At 40.5% G+C, this 21,915-nt stretch overlaps 1 protein-coding gene across 1 annotated transcript in view; it reads left to right on the plus strand.

Annotated features, from left to right (window-relative positions):
• Positions 1 to 21,915, plus strand: part of ttll5 (tubulin tyrosine ligase-like family, member 5) — a 52,409-nt gene that overhangs the window by 18,081 nt on the left and 12,413 nt on the right. Inside the window, exons 12-27 of the mRNA XM_062439879.1 lie at positions 134 to 215; positions 561 to 622; positions 3,399 to 3,490; positions 4,123 to 4,164; positions 5,108 to 5,215; positions 5,309 to 5,400; positions 6,702 to 6,764; positions 7,402 to 7,550; positions 7,856 to 8,099; positions 9,221 to 9,338; positions 9,783 to 9,929; positions 10,046 to 10,137; positions 10,267 to 10,415; positions 10,696 to 11,274; positions 11,360 to 11,547; positions 14,157 to 14,296. Coding sequence (XP_062295863.1) covers positions 134 to 215; positions 561 to 622; positions 3,399 to 3,490; positions 4,123 to 4,164; positions 5,108 to 5,215; positions 5,309 to 5,400; positions 6,702 to 6,764; positions 7,402 to 7,550; positions 7,856 to 8,099; positions 9,221 to 9,338; positions 9,783 to 9,929; positions 10,046 to 10,137; positions 10,267 to 10,415; positions 10,696 to 11,274; positions 11,360 to 11,547; positions 14,157 to 14,296 — 2,347 coding nt within the window. The remainder of the gene's footprint in view (positions 1 to 133; positions 216 to 560; positions 623 to 3,398; positions 3,491 to 4,122; positions 4,165 to 5,107; positions 5,216 to 5,308; positions 5,401 to 6,701; positions 6,765 to 7,401; positions 7,551 to 7,855; positions 8,100 to 9,220; positions 9,339 to 9,782; positions 9,930 to 10,045; positions 10,138 to 10,266; positions 10,416 to 10,695; positions 11,275 to 11,359; positions 11,548 to 14,156; positions 14,297 to 21,915) is intronic.

Consider the following 21,915-nt stretch of genomic DNA (forward strand, 5'->3'; position numbering starts at 1 on the left):
ATTGGGCTATGATAAAACTCTGGAAAGGCTTGTGACTTTGATACTGTTCATCTTTTATTTTCAGGGAGCAGATCTTAAAGGTTTCTAATTCTGCCTCCTGATTTTTTGATTCATTTTGTCTCTCCTTTTGTAGAATTGTATGGTTTTGACGTGCTCATTGACACCAACCTCAAACCCTGGTTGTTAGAGGTGAATCTTTCTCCCTCCCTGGCCTGGTGAGTGTCACTTTTGTAATCATTTTTACCCCACAAACTCAGGCAAGGGCTGTTTTTTGAATATGTAAAAAAAGAGGTTAATTAAAAATTTAAAAAAAAAAAAAAAAAAACAGCATGCAGAAGAAAATGGCACTAGCTTTATTTTTGAGAACAGACCCTCAGGCTAGATATGTAACTAAAATGTTGTTTCTACTTCCACAAAAATATCAGCGTAGCAGATTAGTCAAGGTCAGTTAACAAATCTGTATCTTCTTATGACCTTTGACTTATTTTTCTCCACCCTGTGCATGTGGTGTAAAGTTTATTTGTTTTTATGTTTCATTTTTTTCCTCTACTTATTTACAGTGATGCACCCTTGGATCTGAAGATAAAGGCCAGCATGATTGCAGACATGTTCTCGCTTGTGGGTGAGTGCGTGCTACAACAGTGATTAAATCTATTTAATTTCAGGGTTTTGCACCAATGATTGCACATCAAAGACATCCAGGTTATATAAATTAAATGTCCAAGTCTTGAGTCATATTATTTACCCTTATGTTAGAGAGAAGGAGCCTTAAATAAACAGAAATCCATCAACAAAACATCATTATTTTTTATGTGTCTCTCTAGAAATGATAAAATCAAAGCAATTCAAAACATCATATTAAAAGTCCTTAAATGTGTTTTCCTAAGAATGCACACATTTGGATGTCACATACAGAATTGAGCTGGAACATCTGGATTACAACAGAAAAATCTTTAAGATGTGCTGTAGTAACATGATCAGTCATTTTAAGAGCTTAACAACAAAATTACACTGGGTTAAAACTAAACAGGACCAAATGTCAAAAGCCACGCTACACTCACAGATCAGTCTCAAAACGCTTTCGCTCACACAGACTGAGGACAGTCTTCCAGCTTTCGTTGTTAAAACTGGGAAGAAACGATTAGAGTTCAAAAAAACACTGCAGAACCAATCCAAAGTCTTAAGGGAAGCTCTTCATTTTGGGGCGTTGACATGCAGTTCACTATGAGAGGAGAATGGGGAGGAGAACATCTTTTTTAGTTTGTTAGTGGCCGTTGTCACCGCCATTCAAGCAACTACTGTGCATTTAGAAATCCCCAAATGTAGGTAAGCGAAGATCTTTGATAGCCTGGTATTGTGAGACTACAGCCATGCTAATGTCAGCATGCTCACAAAGACAATGCGACTGTCATATGATTATTATGATGCTTTTCGTACTTCCACATGTTGCTGCACCAAACATTCATTTCAGTCTGGACCATATTGGTAGACCGACCAACTGACAGACCACCCCTGTAACCATGCCGCTACTATGGCTAAAAATGCAGAAAAGATGGTTATAAAAACATTGTCGTTAATGCACAGTTTAAGGATTAGTCATTGCAAAATCATTTACTTGGGTTAACAACCTTAATTTTGGAGAAGCCTCCTGGTCAAGAGTCATACTCTAATTAGCCTGCAGAAAGTTCCATTGTGTGTTTCTGAATTTCCCTCTTCACCATCTTTTTTCACTAACTCCGAAGACGTAGATGATTGTTGGCTTTTTCTGTAACCAGCAGGTTTCAAGCTTGTGGAGACAGTCGTCTATTGTTAAATACTTAATGTTTTCCTACATTCCACTAGTTGAGTTTGCGCAAACTACCAAAAATAGCCGTATGGCTTCATAGTGGGAGCTCCAGTGTTGAGAGAATAAACCACAGCCTTCATTAATTACCATTAAATGTCTCGCGGACAAAATTGTCAAGAAAGGCCTTAGCTGTTTTGAAGTCATTAAGCTTTCCTGAGAAACTGGATCCTACATGTCAAACTAAAGCAATCGTAAGCAGTTAGACATAAAAAATGCCTAGCCCAAGGCAGAGATAAACACTGTTTATACAACAATGTTTGCAGAAGAGAAAGAGATGCGTCTCTGTTATGTCTCCACCCCTGTTAATTATTGAATTCTCATGCAAAAGAAGAGCTCGGAAATATTTTGTGATAAGTAAGTTTATCTCATATTTTGTCCACTAACCAGAGGTGCTCATATATATATATATATATATATATATATATATATATATATATATATATATATATATATATACAATCTGAAAGCTCATCTTTATCCTTGTAGATGTGACTATACAGTACACTATATAGTAAAAACCAAATTTCTGCATCTCTTAATTATACAACCTTACTTATTCCTCTTTATTAAACTTCACTCTCAGCATAAATGGAGCCAACTGATTTGCAGGCGTCAATCTAAACTGGCACAGAACCATTAAGTCTGCCTGTGGTCTCGCCCTAATGATATTAAAGGAATGGCTATTGTGCGTGTGTGCGTGTGCATGCAGATACGCGTGTGCGCTTTAGCCTAGGCCATGCTGTGGCTTGAAACACTCCCCTCCGGCTCATTAAATGAAAGAGTAGAATAATAAATTGCCAGTTGTCTTTGGACTGAGACATTGCTGCGGATCTGGGGGAAAATGAGCAGTGGCATGTAAAACATAGCACATCTATTATATCCCAAACAAACTAAGTCACTGTAGGCTGATAACACTTGGGTTGCATCCCAGACCTGTATATAATGACAGCATTCCATTAGCATTCATTTTCCGACTGTGTTTAGCTGTCAGCTCCGTGTCGCCCATGTTTGTGATAATTGCTGTGTTTAGGTAAGAGCGTGGCAGGGGCCTGATTCTTACCTGACGGCTTGGATGAGGCAATACAAATAGCTTCGAGCTCCGAGCTGTCAACAGACTTCATTCAACTCGGCATAAACATAATTCTTGAATGTCTCACTTTTACCACTAGCTAGATTTGAGGGAGTGTGTGGGAATTAATAAACAGAGGGTCGTAGATTTTAATCTTACTGACAGGGTGGGAGCATCATGGTGGGAAATGTGAATCACAAACACACTTATCAACTACCATTGCGATGCACTTAAGCAACACAGTGTAAAACAGGGGGGCTGGTGTTTGTATTTGTGCTACTATAATAGGATTTAAAGTTAAAGTTCATGAAAACATCATATTGTTTAAGACATTCTTTTCTTGCCCCACGTTCTACTTTGATTTCTTGCACAAACACTGAAAATCTGACGCAATATACAGATTAAAGGTCACGGGAATGACTATCATATTTTAAAGCTGATGTCATTGATATACCACTTCTTGGCTGATTTGCATCCCTGCAGGTTTCGTGTGTCAGGACCCCCTGTCGAGGCAGTCGCGCTCTGACCGAGTCACCCTCGACCCCGGCCTCAAACCCCCGTCTCAGAAAACACAGGTACTGGACGCTCTCACACACATGCACACGCACACACACACACACACACACACACACACACACACACACACACACACACACATATAGACTAACACAGTACAAACAAGCCAAGCCAAGTGTTGCACTCACTTACCCTTCCTTGTGAAACATTCCCGTCCTTGTTTTGGTCTTTCTTGTGCTTACAGTACATTCCTGCCACTGTCACTTAACTCTTCTCATCCCCTCATGGAAAATTAACTGTAATGCAAAACAACTGCTAATATAATTACAGTGTTTGAGTGACATCAGTTTGTAAGTGCTGCACCCTGTGGCTTATTGTTTTATCATTTCTAATCAAGTGACTAATGCTCTCGCTAGGCCTTGTTGGCTAATGATGCCACAGCAGCTAATGCACTTGGCTCCCTCCGCTCGACTACTGCACCCAGATTTGGCGCTTGATGTGATGGAAAGAGATTACTAAATCAGACAGATTTCTGCTCCACCTCATGTTGTGTAAAGGGCCTGTTTAGACAATACAGTAACAATGTCTCATTGTTGCATGCGGTATGCATGTTGAATAACAACGGTCACAACGTGTCACAGTAATTCTGATGCTCACTGGCAACTCACTGTCTTCACCCGTTGCCTCTTAGAAACCTTTTTCTGCACCGACAGCCACCGCTCGCAGCAGAGTGGTAAGTTTTCTTCTGACTCATCCATATTTATCTTTGTTTGCCTTGTCCATTTGCAATTCCCTGATGCCTGTTACATTACCGGTAAGAAATTGCTCACTCCTTTCTGCTTATTTGATTATGTGGTTTTACTATTTCTCATAGTGGCAGACAAATGGATTATATCGATTCCTGAAGCTGTATTTTAATAGATTACTCATTACATTAGCAAAGTGGCCTGTTAAAACAAATGCTGCAATGCACCACTTAGCTCAAAAGTTCAGAAACTTTTCTTAATAGAGTCGCAGTTTCTCAGACATACCTAAAGCAAGCCTGACTCTAAAGCAGGCTTGTCATAGAGGCCGCTGAAGGACTCTAGGGGCCTTCGGAGAACCTGTCCTCTTCCTTTACTCTGATTGAGGCAACAGTTGAGACGAGGGCTTAGGCCTTGTCACTTTTTGGCTGCCTCTGTACCCCTCCAGCCGCAACAGACAAATTAAATATAATCCCCACTGCTATTTAGATGACAAATTCTGCATGTGATCGTTCTGGGTTGTGGCCCTGCTGTCTGGCCCCGAGTTCCAACCTGCATGCCAAAGTTGTCAATCACAGCCTGGTAGTGCATGCAGAAGAGAGGCAGCCAGAAATGCCAACGCATGACAAAAAAAGCTCAAATTCGTGTGACAGGGAGAAGAGGAGAGAAGGGGGATTCTTATTGGGTGCTCAGGATATCTTTTGCACTTATTTTCCATCTAAAAATGAGAAATATGTTTCAGACCTGACAGATGACCTCTTTAACAAAAATGTAAGAATTACAAGTACTCTGACAACCTTTGGAGCGCATTTAATTAAACTCTTTTTAACTTTTGCAAGTATTTGTGTTGGACAGATGAATGGTTGTACATGGTCGGTTATAGTTGATATTAGTGTTGTAATATAATATTGTCTCTGTTCTTTCCCCTGCTAGCGGCAGAGGCCTGCATCAGCCAGTAACGCGGAGACAGATGGATTGAAAGACAGGCAAGGAGCTAAACAAGGCCAAGGAGACAGCACTCTAAGTTTGACTGCTGAAGAGGTACAGTCTTAATAATGGCAATATGACATGGCAATATACTGAATAAACATGGATTCCTTTATAACGCGTTTTTTTTTTTTTTCACTGATATAGATCAAAGTGCTTAGGAGGATAAAGGAAGAGTATGAGAGACGAGGGGGCTTCATTAGAATCTTCCCCACACCAGAAACATGGGAGCTTTATGGGTAAGCTGAACGAAGAAAGCACAGACTGATCACTTGTAATCAGCTACTACCCTTGACTGTCACTAATGCCTACCATACACTAAAAGACTGAAAGACTTAAGTCTGACACCCTCTCACATCTAAAGACGTCAGCGCTCTGACAGCAGTTGCAGTTTTAGCTGCTTCCTGTTTGGTACTGTAGGAAGCGCACCCATTGGTTGTTGACAATGTTCATGTCATTGAACATCACCATTTACATGAGCCAAGACTAAAAACTTAAAGCGATAATATTAAACATATTTGATTTTATCGGAACGTCAAGACCTGAAAAAGACTGACTTAAGACAGCTCGGACTGATTTTTATGACCACATTACGCCACACGATCAAGATAATGGGAGTGAGCCACAACACTCTGTACAATACACAGGCAAAATATGACTTTATTTGCACATTTATTCATAAATTTGCCTGCGATAGTGAAATAGCTTGAAAGCATGAGGTGTAGCTATAAAGGTGCTAAGCATTAGTTGTCAGAAGGTATTTCTATATATATATATACACTGAGCAACCAATATATATACACTCACTGGACACTGTATTAGAAACACCTGTGCAATCTAATGCAATCCAATACAACAGCTCTACCATAAAAAGCTTATACATTCGGTTTTTGTTGACATTGTCAGAAATGTGATAATTCTACTTCTATGTTTATTATTGAGGTTGTAGCGGGTGGTGGTGGTGAACTGGAGTGTGTTATATTGAAAACTAATATATCCCCCTTCATGTACAACATCACCAATTAACATAAAGTAGAATTATCACCTTTCTCACAATGTCAACAAAAACTGAAAATATTTAAGCTTTGTAAATGTAGAATGTATGGCAGAGCTAGTGAAGTGGCTGGTGAGTGTACGTATCTATACAAAGAATGTCGGCCAATATATTGATGTTGATTTTTTTACTCCCTGATATCAGTATCGGCATAGGCCCCAAAAATCCAGTATCGGTCGAGCTCTTGTTGAAATTCCCTTATTTGAGAGCTAATCCATTTTTGTGCTTACAATTCATATTCCTATCTGAGGATTTGTTGCTTAATAGATACACAGCTCTCTTAGCAGCAGGGATTTTGTGGGATCTCAAACTCAAATTATTGAGTGGTCTGGGAAATAATTGGTGTGTTTAATAGCAGCTGCTCCCAGAGTAGCTGTATCATAGAAGCTTCATTTTAACACATTTGCCGCAAATGAGGAGGTTGAGGCACATTCGGGACCCTGCCTTTATGATTATTGTAATTTGCTTATTATCTTCTTCTCTCAGTGGATATCTGGAGTCCAAGACATCAATGAACTACATGTTGGCAAACAGACTTTTCCATGGAAGGTAAGCGTTTCCATTGTGGTCAGGATTGGGGAATAAATCTCTCCATCAGTTTGTGGAAACGGCTGGATCTTAACGTGGCGTTTGTTTTGTCTTTCGATTGGATAGGTGAGAGGAACAGCTGACAAGACGTTGCACAGTCAACTTTTCCAGCGCGCCCAATGCCTATGTGGCATTGTGGCGTCGATTTGAGGGCAGGAGGGGGGAAGACAGTTATAGATGAACTCTGCCTCTTTAGTGAACCACATTTTTGTTATTGTAATACAACATGCGTTTATGTTATTTAAATCAGTCTGGGCTTTCATGTTTAACCACTGCTTTGACTGTTTCACAATATTGTCTGGAGATTTGAACCCCAACTAAGCCCATCTAAGATTTTTCCATATTCCTTTGGTAGCCAGAGTAGGGAGACGGTTGTTGCTGCAAGACCTCAGTTGCTGCTATTATTTGACATTTATACTCTCTCCTTTGGATCATCACTGTCTGTCACGTCAACTTCTGGACAAACTACTCAACCACACTAATCTTTCACAGAACTGGCTTCAGTTAAAGTTAAAAGTTTGTTGATGATAGGCATATAAATCATTCTTATTGTTGTTGTTATTACGATTGAGTTGACACGTCTTGTTCTGCCTCTCAGGAATGTGAACGGGAATGTGCAGCTGCAGGTGGACACAGTCCACGGCTATCACGTCGTCCAGTATGAGAGGAAGCTGCTGTCTCTGGAGGCACGTAAGAGGAGACAGCGCCACCTGACTCATCGCTCTGCTGCAGGGAAGAAGAAATCGGGTAGGCCTGATGGATCCTGCCTCAGTTCAGGAAACTGCTTTAATTCTCATCTGAAACCAAAGAGAGTGCAGCTAAGTAGGACAGCATTGCACGCTAATGCGCTTTTGGTTCCAATAAATAACTCCCCTGTGTCACAGTAAGGTTAGCCAAATATGACTCTGAATGAGTTCATTTCATTGCAGCAACAATACAGTAAAAGGCCTATTTTGAGTGTGTGTGTGTGTGTGTGTGTCTGTGTGTTTTTTATCCAAAATGCCAGTCATGCAACTGACATTTGTCTTCCCTTGCAATGCTGCATACCTCAGGGAAGGAATCCAAGGCCTCCCTGACTGAGAGCAGTGGTCTGGAGGGAGAGGAGTGTGCTCAGGAGGAAGGAGAGGAGGTGAAACAAGTTTGTGAACCGGTTTCACACAAGGCTTTGGTAGCAGAGCAAAGAAAACAAGTGGCCACATCACTGGAGAGCTCTCACAGTGAGACTCTGTCCAGCTCGGAGGCAGCCAGGCCCAGAGTCAACCTGCTCAACATCCTTCAGCAGGGGTGGGACCTCAGGTCAGTCTGTATTCTGGGCCGCTGCTCACATTGGCAGCTATTTCATCACCCTCCCTTCCTCCTTACTTCTTACTCACTTTACCCTTTTTCCCTCTTTAAGAGGGAGTCATGCAAAGGGTACTTACAATATGCTCCCACCAAAAGAGTGTCCCAGTTCCTCACCACAGGTTGAGCCACTGCCTGTGGCTTGTTGGGTCACTGCTAGGGTCAGCAAATGTGACTGCTTTACTTATTTTGTTTGTCATATTTATGTAGAAACAGTTTTACCCCCCAACCCACTATTTAACTTTCTGTACTTGGTGATTGCATTGTTTTATCTGGACTGGACAGACTATAATCTTCTGTCTGCAAAATAGTTTCATTTGGCATTTTTCTAGTAGTAGCCAAAGCTTGACTTTTACCCAAGAGAAGAGTAAAGGAAGTTGTGGTAAGATAATATAAAAATACATAATATATAAATTCAAATTTGGCTGAGGATGAAACATTTGAACATTCATATATTCATTTATTTGAATTAAGAGTACTGTCTGACATTACGCCACATTTAACATACTGTTATATTTAAGGGCAACAAAAGACTGCAAGTCTCCCGTTGATTTTTAAAGTGTGCCAAATATTATAATTTAAGAAGGAATTACAATAACAAGTCTGAATTTGTAGAAAATTCCCGTACTTGCCAGGACTGTGCATGAAGCTGGGAAATTATAGTATAGCATATCATTGTTTGTGTTTGACAGCTTCTTCCAAAACATTTTTTTTCTTCAATGTTCTGACAGTATACTCCCCAGACTCACCTGGGCCACAGAGACAATTTATCATTTTGATGCTGGCGCAGGACAAGATACACAGTGTTTCAACAACTTTTGGCAGAAAGTGATACATACCTGTTTTTGTTTGCTGTCTCTCTGGATGATATGTTAGCAAATGGAATGAGTGCGACTGCTTGTTCTTTCTGCTGTAACACCTGTATCACAGATTCCAAAGCAACAAAGCAGTTGTTACCGTCAGTTTCAAAACACCTAGCTTGAGGACGTAGTTAATAAAATTACTTTACCTTAGCAGTGCTACTTTGTGATGCTTTTTTTTTGTTAATCCCTGCTGCCTCTGCCTCTCCTCTCCAGTAAAGTGCAGGCCCGGATGGCTTTTTCCTCTTACCTGCAGCGAGTCCAGCAGAGACTGTTGGCAGAGAGTAGAGCCAACACCATCCCAGCTTGGCCAGAAAAGGACAATGACCAAATGGTATGACTGATTTTCTATTTTCAAAATCTCCTTTTTTATAATAAATGGACTGGAGTGGAATACCCTGGAGCACCGTTTCCTTTGTATGTACATATATTCCCCTTATCAATACTCTGTCACTCATCTGGCTGGAGCTGAATTGTGTACGAGGCATTTGCGGTCATTTTGAGACTTTTTTTTTTTTTTTTGCCATTTTGAGATGACTTTTCAATCAGAGACCATTTGTGGTCTCTGATTGGAAAGTCATTATCAGTGACCTCAAATCTCTTGGGAAAATCAATCTGAACTTAAGCCAGTCTGCTGGTTATTGAATTTAGAGGTCCAAGGCTGAAAGGACAACATAGTGACAGATTGAATAAGTGCATCAATGCTTCAGGGCAGTGATAGTAAAATATTTTGCATGTATTTTATGTTGTTTTTTTGTTTTTTTAAATGTCTGCACAGGAGCTTGTGATTCGTTTTTTGAGAAGAGCAGCCAGTAACCTTCAACAAGACATAAAGGTGGTCCTGCCCAGTCGCCAGCTACCACTCCAAGACCGCAGACGCATCCTGTCCCACCAGCTAGGAGAGTTTATCCACTGTTACAACAAGGTACCAAGTTCTCAGACTCTGGTTTTACCCAAGAATTACAATTTCTAAGAGGTGATCCAATCAAAGACAACTATACATTTTCAAACAAGCTCTGTTATTCTTTCTTATCTTTTGAGGAAACCGAACATATGCTGCAAAAACAGGAGAATAGCAAAGAGGAGCATTGTGTGGACGCCAGTGTATTTCAAGAGTACATCACTGCAGCGAGGTTAGTGAATTGGCAAACCCACTTGCCATTGTTCAGCGCCTGGCTCTTTACAGTTCTTGTTATATATGCTACTGACTGAAGAGTGATCTCAATCTGCAATACACATTTATCTCTCTTTTTTTTTAACAGTGAAAACGATCTGGAGGAAGTACTGACATTCTACACACAGAAAAATAAATCAGCCACCGTCTTCCTAGGAACAAAAGTCAGGAGTGTTAAGAAAGACTTTCATGAAATAAATGCCTCAGGAGAGCCAGGCAACTGTGAGAAATCCAAAAGTGAGTTCCATCCATGTTTTTTCTTTTTCATATTTCTCTTACTGTAGGTCTGGTTTGTGTTTAATATTTTATCATTCAAACACAGTAAACAGGAATTTTGATGTTTAGATTTTTAAATCCCCCCAAAAAAGTAAAGGGAAAAAAGATTGAGTCATCCAGGGTGAAGAAAGGGTCAGCTTCAAACGATTAGCACTCATTGGGGAAAAACAAATGTGTGTCAGAGCCATGGAATGGCTAACTGATGATAAAGGAGCTCTGGCTTCTTTCCTGCTTTGAACAGCTCTGCCTGTGGCCAAAGAGGATTCCAGCTCTTCAGAATCCTCGCTCTCCACGGGGAAAATCAGCAGTGACCCAGACATCAAGGCCACTGAAAGTCAGCCTTCTGTCCGTATGTTGCCTGAAGACCCACTGGCAGCAGTTAGAGCTGCTAAAACCCGGCCAGAGGTGCAGTCCTCTCAGCACTGTTCCAGCTTTCCTGTGACTCTGGATTGCACCCATATTCATCTGCAGCACTGCTCCCCCACCCCGACATCCTTGCCTCTTCACTGTCCGCCACCGCCACCCCCACCTCAGCCACCGTCCTACGCGCAATCCTTGGCGAAATCTCAGTTCTGCCAGTCCGAGACTCTTTCTGACCTCCCTGCATACACCTCCGCCCCTGTGGTCACGCAGCCCCAAAGAGCGATGTGGACAGCTGTTTCTACTGGCCTTAACACAGCGTGTACAGGGCAATCAACCCAGGTGCTCAAGGGGATCCCATCCTTTACCTCATCCACGCCCAGCTCTGCAGCCTCCTCCATCCCAAGTGCCACACACATCTATAGCCAGAAGCTCTCTAGACCCACCTCTGCAGGCCAGGGTAATATTATTTTTCTACATTACCTTCTCGATATTGATCTTATTCCCATATTCACACATTTGTCTTGTTTTTTTCTTTATATCAGTGATCAGAAGGAGCAGTTCCAGTAAGCTGAAGTCAAACTCAGCGGGGACTTTCAAGGAGTTGAACTCTTTGTCTGCCCAGGCCCAGTCGAACCAGCAGGCTTTCATCTCGGCCCTCCAAAAGCTGGCCGACAAGCAGGTTGCTCGCCATTATGCCAGCTCCAGTAACATCAACCTGCTGACACAACACGTGAGTTCATTATGTTTCCAACCTCCATAAACCAGTGAGCCAACAGGAGCAGGAAGTTTCTCTGTGTTCAACTAAGAAACTATGTTGAGTTATTAAACAATTGTAAACTGATCTCCGTGGTGCTTCATGTAAGGAAGAAGAATCTGGCCCTCTCAGTAGTCTCTCACTGTGAGGTCTCTGATATTTCTCTTTGTTGATGCATAAACCTGGCCTGACCCCATGCTGATTGGCGTCATCTAGCTGCATATTCATTCAACAGACCTGTTGGAGCCGGAGGGTCTGCTGCCTCGTACAGCGCACCTTCCTCCTTCAGCCCTCAGCTCGCCTGTAGTCTGGGCTGGGGCTGCTGTGGGGGTGGGTCTGGAATTGGGTTTGAAGCTGGCTGGCCTAAACAGTGGTGAGCCGCATCAAGCCTCAGCTCTGTGTGAGGTCTCATTATCAGATGCGCCATGGGGGAGTGATTTCTGTTGATACTTAACAAGCAGCCCCTTTTTTGTGGTAATTGATGCTTATAAATAGAGGAATGTGGCAAATATGCACCGAGCAGGGGAGCGCCAGCTTCGTTGGCTCACCACCATCGTTGGATCACCACCTTCTATATTCCCCAAAGGTTTGTCTTTCGGTGTGGGGAGCCCCTCAACCTTTCCTCCTCCTCCTTCTCCTTCTCCTCTTCCACCTCCTCCTACTGTTTCTACTCCTCTTCCTCCTCTTCTGCCTCACTGGATTTTTTCCTGTCAGAGTTTCTTGTGATGGCACCAGACCACACAGACGGCAGTTTCGTGGCTTCCTTTTGACTGTTCATTATTCTGTCTATCTGAAAGGTGTTTGCTGTATTTACAATGAATAGTTAATCCAAGGAATGGCAGCTGTTTATTTTGCAGAGTAAAACAGACCTGTGTTTTGCACTCAAAAGCTCAGAGTACATTTAGTGTTTTTTTAAAGGCTCAGATTAGAAGTCATTAAATCACTTGCTGAACAAAATGGAGAACTCCGTAAACATGAACAACACCCTGTTGCATTACTTGACCTCTTAAGGTTTTCGTAATTACTCACTCTCATGCAAGGTTGTATATACAAATTCAAAAACCGCAATTCACTTACAATAAACAAATATGCTATTACATTGTGATACACAGATATGAAGGTAAATCCTTTCAGCGTGTGCATTTGGGCGTCTGCTTGTGACCTGGACATTACATCCTCTTTACACTGTCAGTCAGAATATTCTCCCTCTGTCTTGTACAATCGAACATGATCTAACATGATGGGACATTATGGCAATTTATACAATGCCGTATTGGAACTGCGCCACAGAACTGTTTATTATTGTAGTCACTTCTAGATAGACAGCTGGCGGTTGATTTGAGTTGCGGAGATATGTGACTTGTTTATTTCTGTTGTCATTTTCAGCCGTAAATGTAATGTTTGAAGATTTATATCTAAACACAGTGGTCTGACCGGTTTGACATAACATTAGCCCAGCTAACCCAACGTCAACAATCTCAAAATACGTTGTTTCTTTGATACTGAAAATGAAATGAGACATAAAGCTGATTTTTCATAAAATGCTGCCCACAAATTCGTTCATCAAGATCTGGCTGTAAGGCCCCCGTTCTTTTCAGCTGACACAAGCAGTTGGCCTGTCCTGGATCTCCTCCCTTTACCGATGCTGAATCCAGAGCAGTCTTTGATCATGTTTGCTCAATGTAGATGGAAATCTGCAAAACCTGAAACCTTCTCAACTCTTGTTACCCAGCACCCCCATACACAACAAAACTTAACCATTTTCCCTGAAGTTGAGAGTATATCTCAGTTGTTCCTCGCCCCTATTTGCTCCGCATCATTAAATTGTGTGTATGTGACGCAAGGATTTTCTATCCCAAAGTTATTGTAAACAAACATTGTGATTGGTTCCTGACGTAATATATATGACATTTCATCCTCAAGACGAAGCTGTTGCCACCAACATTTCCTCCCACCCTTGTCCAGAGTAATGGATAGTCATGACCACAGTAGGTGCAGGAGACAAGCATTATATGTGATTGTAGTCGACACGCTGACACGTTCTTTATGTAATAAAAGGCTTGGCAGCTTTACCATTTTTTCGCATTGGGGATTTAATGCTCACAGGAGGAAACAAAGTAAACAAAACGCCACAGCAGCGTGATTAATTCTACCATTAGATTTCATCACAGTACATAATTCCCAGGGAGAAAATAGAGCAGCACAGAGGTGCAGTTGCTACAGTACTGCTGATGTGCTTGTAAACAGATTTGGCAAGTCATGATAACTAATTCTGTTCGGCATGGAGGAGGGGGAGAGGACCACCTGGATTTAGTGCTGAGCGGAGACTAGCTCTGCCATGTGCCGTGTGTACATTTCACACAGCCCCCCAAATGCAAGAGATGGAAGTGGTCGACGCAGGGAGGAACATAGTATGAGCACTCATTCATCAAACATGACTAGAAGCAGCAGTGATTGAAGTGACTGCATTTAACATTGATTTTTTTAATGAATGCCTTTTTCTTAGTAAATGTAATAAATAGACAATTAAGATTAAATTGGTTTGAGTTGAATTGTCTCTTAAATTCTTCTCTTTCTTCCTACAGTTGACAAGCCTGAACCTGGCCAACAAGATGCTGGGCACAGAGAGTTTCACACTGAACCCTAAGATGCGACACACTGCTGCTACGACCCAAGGACCAATGAAAGCTCTTCACTCTGGAACGGATCTACTGACCAGCACCGGGTGAGTCCAAAGAAAGGTGGCACATTTAGATTTTTCTTTTTTTTAAATGTGCAATGTATAATTTCTAATTTTGAATATTGAAATTTGGAAATAAGGTAAAACGTGGATTTCAATTATTCACTTAGTGGTTAATGCATAATCAACAAGAAAAGCTTGCTTACGCAAATTTTCAGTACATAGTGACACAAAATCCAACTGAAGATCAGTTTGAATTATTCTGTTATTTAAAAAAAAAAAAAAATGTGAAAATTACGATTCTTCTGTGTTTAAGATACACATTAACTCCATATCAGAGATAGAAAAGTATCATATGTACAACATCTTAGAGTGGATTTGTTGTTGGAAAGTACCACAAACCACACCTTTTCTTCCTTAAAAGAGCTCCAGTACCCCATTTGGTCAAATTTCTCACCATTGTACTCACATGTACTATATTTTGCCCTCCCCTGAGGCTGCAGAGAAGGAAGAGTGTGTTACAGACTCAATGGGAGTCATTGCCAAGGTAAACAGCATATCTCTCTTCTGAGAGCTTTGAGTTTGAGATGATGTGCTGATCTAAACTGACAAAGACGTTGGAGTCAGTGTAGAAAACCATTATTGTTTTCCGCAACCAGCGATGATGCCTGAAGGGTTAAAATACTGCAGTTAAGTGTTTAACTTTAGGGACGTTTGCGTTTTCATTCTTACCACTTTGCCGAGCGATAGATGTGTGACAAAGATGCAGAGGAGCTGCTCAGGTATAAACTATTATTCACTTTGTCCAAATGAATGTCCTGAGGATTTTCTGTGTAATCAACTTTACACAAGTTTTTACTATGGACACTTAGATTGTGGTAGCCTATTTGGTCACACTCAATAGAATCTAAAGACTTTTTTAATGGTCTCTGACGAGTTTTTAGATTGAAGATTGTTAGTCTTTGGAAAAGGATCGCAGAGTGCCAACACCCCTCTGGGCAGGCTAGTTCAATACGTGCTTGGAAATTGGCGTTTTCTTCCATTTTTAATTGTGCTTTGTGGAGCTAAGAAGCAGTGGAACTGGCTGCTGACTGCCTGGAGTGTGTGAAGCATGCTGGCAGCTTAAAACATTGCTTTGGAAGGGTTGCGGAGGCGGTGGTGGTGGTGGTGGGGAGGGGGCAATATCAACACCCACATAGTTTGTCTGCTCCAAGGCTCTCGCCCCTGCAACCATAGAAACCCCCCCTCTAACCCCCCCGCCTACACTCGGGCTGATGGTTTGTGCCAAACATACTGAAACTGTTAAGCACACTGGCTCTTTAAGCAACCACAGGGGTGAAGTATGATGGGTTTCAAAGAGTAGCACTGGTCTTTGAAGTACCGCTGTCAGGATCTACCAGGTATGCTGCATCAGCACTCTGAGAGCTGCTGCCTCACTCCAGTGTGCTGACAACCCGTCGGCTTTCAACCATACTGTACGTCCTCGCACACCCACAGTTAACTTTGGGATCATTTCCATTGTTGGACCTCCTGGTACAATAATGATGATATTCATCCAGTGCACTTGCGAAATGATCAAATCATTTTAAAACACTGCACAGACAACAGACTACAGTCAAGACAACAAGTTCCACAAATTCTCACAAAAGCAAAATAGTCATGTCAATGTCAATGTTGGTACTTTTTTGCTCCACTTTGAATAAGAAATGTTTTTCTTGTAAGCAAGTTAGTTGTGGTTTGAGTTTGTGGAGCTTTATGTTGGTGTTGTTCTAAGACAGGCAGCAGATCATGGTTGGTCTTCCCCTTGCGGATTAGTCACATGAACACTCATTTATGTGTCTTCAGCTGCATTAGCGCCCCGGCCACAGTAATAGTCTCCCCGTTTCCTCCTTGCTATACGTACAAATGACTGTGAAACCATCATCTCTTCTTCATGTTCATTCCAGCACGAGAAATACCACAACCCTGCTTATTCAGGGTATTTTTAGTCCTGTTCAATACTTTGTCAGATTGTTGTTTGACTTGGTCAGATTTTGTAAGGACATACCATTCCAAAGGATTTTTATGACAGCCCATTTGCTGAACCAACAACCCAACTAATCAGAAAAACTCTGGTGAAAATGTAAAACTTTGATGGCGGACAAAGTCCCACAAAATTGGTTTGATGTCTCTCTTCCTTCAAATTTAAAAGAAGAGACATTTTTATTCACAATGATTGGAGCCAGATGTCGCAATAGGAAGGAGGAGATTGGATTTAGGTTATTTAGTGGATACACACACCTTAACAGCCATAACCAGGCCCTCAGTGTGCAGCAGTATGACAAGCATGTAGGACTGCAACTGAGTATTTTTATTATCAATTAATTAACATTTATTGTCTAGATTAATTAAATAATTTGTTTACATTTTACATATGTACATGATATGTTTTTCTTAGATAAATATGCCCAATGTGACATATCAAATCGATTTTTTGTCAGACCAACAGTCCAAAACTACTTTTTTAACATTGATCTGTATAGATTGTCTTCCGAACAGGTGAAATTATTAGTCTAATAACTGAGGATGAAATCGGGAATGCTTATTCATACATGAGAACAGGAAAGTCATCTGGCCTTGACAGGGCTCCAGTGGAGTGCTATAAGCAGTATGTAGATATCTTGGCACCACTATTACAAGAAATATACAGTATAATGAGGCTTTTACAGTAGGATCTCTACCCCCAACATTCAACAGGGCCTTAATATCAGTAATACCTAAAAAAAAGATAAAGACATAGCAAAACCCTCTGATTTTCAACCTTTAAGTCTAATTAATCTGGATTGCAAGATTTTAACAGAGATCTTTGCTCTATTAAAGAGCATTATGCATACTGATCAAGTAAGATTTTTGAAAAATAGGTCATCCACAGACACATGACAGACACAGTAGATTATTACCTTTGATTTGGTTGAATTGGACAGAAAAAGACAGTCGCTGCATTCTCAGTTGATGCAGAGAGGGTATTTGACAGAGTTCAGTTTCAATTTGCAGCCTTATCACATTTTGGATTTGGACCAACATTTACTAACTCGATTAAAACATTATACAAGAATCCAAAGGCAGCAGTGATAACCAGTGGCGTAATCTCACCTTTATTTACTGGAGCTGCTCGGCAGGGTTTGTGCTCTGTATAATGCCACTGTCTACTGCCATCTGAGAAAATGCTAATACTTGTGGGTTGGAAGGAGATGGGATTTAGCACAGATTGTTGTTATATGTGGACAGTATTTTGAAGCTGGTAAAAGACCCATTGAATTTGATAACATACTTAATGGACACAATACGATCTTACCCTTAATGATCAGGATATGAAAATAATTGAAGCTGTTCCTATACCTGGATTATGTCATTCACAAATGTATTAACAAATATTCTAAATATACTAAAATGAAACATGATGAAATACTAAAGAATCAAAACTAAGCTGGATTGTGAAAGGAAAAGTCTATTAAGTTTTGAACCAGTGCTACAACAAATTAAAATGGGTTTAGATAAATGGGGGGATTTAAGCTTACATCATGGGGGAAGGTTCATGGAATAAAAATGGTTCTTTCACCACAATTCAATTATGTACTTATGATATTTAAACAATATGATACAATAATTCAAGACTTTTTGTGGGAGGGGAAAAACCCAGGATTGAACTCAGTAAAATGTGTTCTCCTCAGGACAGAGGAGGTTTAGGTTTACAAGATTCCAGATTATTTATTTTGTGATATATTTCCTTAGAAATGGCCAAGATAGCCCAACATTAACATAAAGATAACCAATTAGAGTGAATTAATATTGAAAATAAACTGTCATTCCCATTTACCTCTATTGATGGATCATCTCAGACAATGTTCACATAATGTATTGAATCCCATCATGTCTCACTCCAAAGAACTTTGGACCAAAACACATACTGACACTGACTGTGGAGGAAAATGAATGCCTGAAAATTATATCCAACAATGGGAAATACATAAGTGAGGCTAAAGGGGAAATTCACCCAATATAAAACAATACACAGATATTATCGGACTCCAATAAGACTCAATAGAATTGGTACAATAAATACAACTTTGTCAGAAAGACTCAGGCACTCTGTTACACTGCATTTTATTATTCAACCCTTCTGGAGAACAACTTTGGAATATCAGAGCAATTGGTTGAGAAGGTGATAATCACTTTCTCCAAGATTATGTTTGTTAGGGGACAGAAACCAAATATACAACATATCAAGTGGAGCATTTTTGGGAATCTTGGTAGGCACCTCTGTGGCTGCCAGGGACAAAACTTAGACTCTGGAAAACTACCAGATTTCCAGAATTTAAAAAATGGGCAAACACCACGATAAAAACAGCTTCATACGAGCCTTTGCTTAACAAGATGGATAACAGACATAAGAGTATGCGCCAGTTTGGGATCTTTTCTGGACTCATATCACACTGACTGATAAGCCCGTCTCCTGATAGAAATTAATATTATAATCTGTTGCATGGATATTCTTCCTAGTTATGTTATTATTAATATGTCCCTTATGTCCCTTTCATGTATATAAGAAGCTGTTCTAAATGTCTTACCTAGTCATATGACATTTAAATAAAAAATACTAATTTTATTTATTAAGATAAAAGCAATGAAAATTTGAAGTACCAAAAAAAAAGTTGTTTTAGCATTGATCCATTGAATGGGGTAAGTTTCTCTGTGCTCACCTTAAATCTCAGTGTACCTACTCAGGATTTCGGACAAAAGCCACTTGTAGTCCAGATGGCAACTTACACAAATGTGATGTCTAAACTTGAAGCCTCCAGTGCATAAAGCACAGTAAAACGTTTGTGCTGAATAGTATTTGCATATTTTATAGATAGATAGATTATACTGTTTTCAGTGAGGAAGGAGAAGAACATGTAAACTGCAGTTTTTGGTAGAAAAGCATATCAGATGCCAACTATTATACTAAAATATACCAAGCAGAGTATTTTACTGTAATATAAATGTAGGTAAATGCCTGGAGGGGATCTCTAATTTTACAATCTTATTTTACAAAGAAAAGTAGGAAATTCTCATGTTTGAGATGCTGAAAACACTTTTTTTTTTACTTGAAACAACTAAATTAATTATCAAAATAGTTGATGATGAATTTCCAACTCATTAAATGATCATTTCAGCTCTTAATGTATATCACCCATTTAGGAGAAATATCATACTGTCAAATATGTGACACTAGTGTTGCTGTTTGATTAGTTCATGTTCCCCTGTGTCCTTTTGCTTTTATCTGTGACCATCTGTAGCTCGCTTGCCCTGATTGTGATTCACAGATATCAGATTTCTCAGCTAACTTTACCTTACTCTTACACTTCTTACACTTCATAATATGATCCCTGAGCTCACCTGGCTTCAGTGTGAGAGTAAAACCCAGAACTGATCATTTTGGATCAATCCATGTTTCAAATATGAGGATGTTCTGAGTTTTCTTCAGCAAAGTTATCCAGATAACTCAGTGAACCTGCTTCTTGGAATAGACTCAGGTAGCTTCAGGATCCTACCTTGAACACCGCTGCATTAATTAAAGCATCACCATCCACATCTAAGCTGCTTCCACAACAATTCCCTTGATGCTATATTTTTTTTGTATGTTAAGGACAGTCTGCTCAGTGTCATGTCGTTGCAATAAAACAAGGTAAACAAACGTTTAGTAATGGCTGGAAATACCCTCGCGCTCCTGTGGCGGCTGATGTTTATACTAACCAGGCAGGGGTTTGAGATACTGTGGCATGACGTCATCTCAGGCCGTCCGTTTTCCCACATTCGCACAGAGTTAGATTGATGCCGCACATGTGCTCAACTTGCACCGCTGTGTTGTTCTACTGTAAGTCATATCAGCATATTAAAGGATGGCGAGCACAGCGGGGAGTAAGCTGACACCCACGAGCCGGAGTCCGGCAGGCAGGGAAGTCCCAGATAGTTCAACACATGTGCTGCACTAGTGGTGAGAAACTCAGATGCAATACTGTTCTTCTCTCTCATTTCTTTTTCCCTTTTACATGTGTTGGAATTATGACTGAAAACTCTGGTTTTTGTAGTATTTTTTGCACGGCTTTGTGTTGACAAGTCCTGTCTGAAAAGACCTCTCCTTAGGGTCCAACAGACACGTTTTAACCAAGGAAAACATATGCTCTTGACCTGAGAAGTAGTCAGTTTTAGACCATACGCTAATAAAATGGTAGCAATGAAGGTCCCTGCAGTCCAGTGTGCGAAATGCAGCCAAGTTAAAGGAAATGACTGCTGTAAACAAAGAACGAGTTCTTGTTTTGTCTCCTGGCTTTGTAGAATCTCTGGCCTTGCAAGGTTCACAGACAAGCCTTTGTTTCCACAACCTAAAAAAATTGAATTGGCTCGTGGTCGCACCAGTTGTTTTTGCAATATATGTGCCATTATGTGAACTGAGAAATGCATGGGCGGATAGCATGTTCACATGAGTTTAAGATCCCTTTTGTCTTTGTTTGGCCACACAGGACAGGATTTTTTTTTCCGCTTGAGCGACAGAAGATTATTATCCCACAGTGTGCATTGTTGTTCAAGATTAATTGAATTCTAATTTTAGAGCTTGTCGTAGTTTGGTTCTAAAAATATTGCAGCTATTGTGATTTTAAGTCTACAGTGTTTGCTTTTACTGTAGACCAATGGACAAATGTTATTGCATGGAATGGGAGGAATTCCCAAGAACTTTTTTGTCATTAAGACCCCAGGGATCCCATTTCTTCAGCTGTACATGTATCTCTCTTTTTTTTCTGTCATATTTTTCCTCACTGCTCCCAATAGTGCTCTTTAAGGCATTATTTTTGGCTGAGATGGTACATAGCAGCACACCAGACACACATAGACTCAATTTAAGCGTGTCTGAAGAGGAGGCAGGTCACCTCATTGCTTTAGCAGAGGCCAAAAAGAAAAAAAGGCTGAAACAGGCTTAGTTCTAATGACAGATAATCCAGTTACAAACTCGTGGAGCTGGTCAAAAGGTTTGCTTTCCAGGTTGTGGCTTTGTGATGTGAATGGAACGTGAAGCTCGGGGGAGTACCGAAGCACAGGAAAGGTTTTGAGTTCAGTCTGTTTGCCACAGGCTTGCCCTCTATTTTGACTCTGATTTGCACACTTTGACTTGAGGCTTCTGCGGGCCCAGCAGCCACCAGCTGGGATGCCGGGAGCTGTCTTGTCTTTTTTACTTTTCGCTGGTGGATTGCAGCTTAACATGTGAACAGAAACAGGGGAGGTAATGAGCTACTGCCACTTCTCTGCCTTGGTTGGATGGTAAATTAACTGACAAGGAAAAGACGGTAGCAAATACTGTACAATTATAGCTCATTGTTTTGCCACTGAAGCCTGCACTATCCTCCAATATTACAGCCATAATTACTTACTATAAGTTAAAAAAGCTATTATTTAATCACATTTTAAAGTTGGTAGTAGATTCATTGTACTAGAATTTATGGAAAAACACAAAGTGGATAGCACAAATCTCATAGATAACTGGCACCAGATTTAACAGTAAAAGCAGTTGTCCAATGACAATATTACAAATGAAGCAATTTTAACATGATCTTACCACTAGTGCCTCTGAATGCATGCTATAACACTAT

This window comes from Scomber scombrus, chromosome 19 (assembly GCF_963691925.1).
Source record: "Scomber scombrus chromosome 19, fScoSco1.1, whole genome shotgun sequence".
Taxonomy (NCBI): domain Eukaryota; kingdom Metazoa; phylum Chordata; class Actinopteri; order Scombriformes; family Scombridae; genus Scomber; species Scomber scombrus.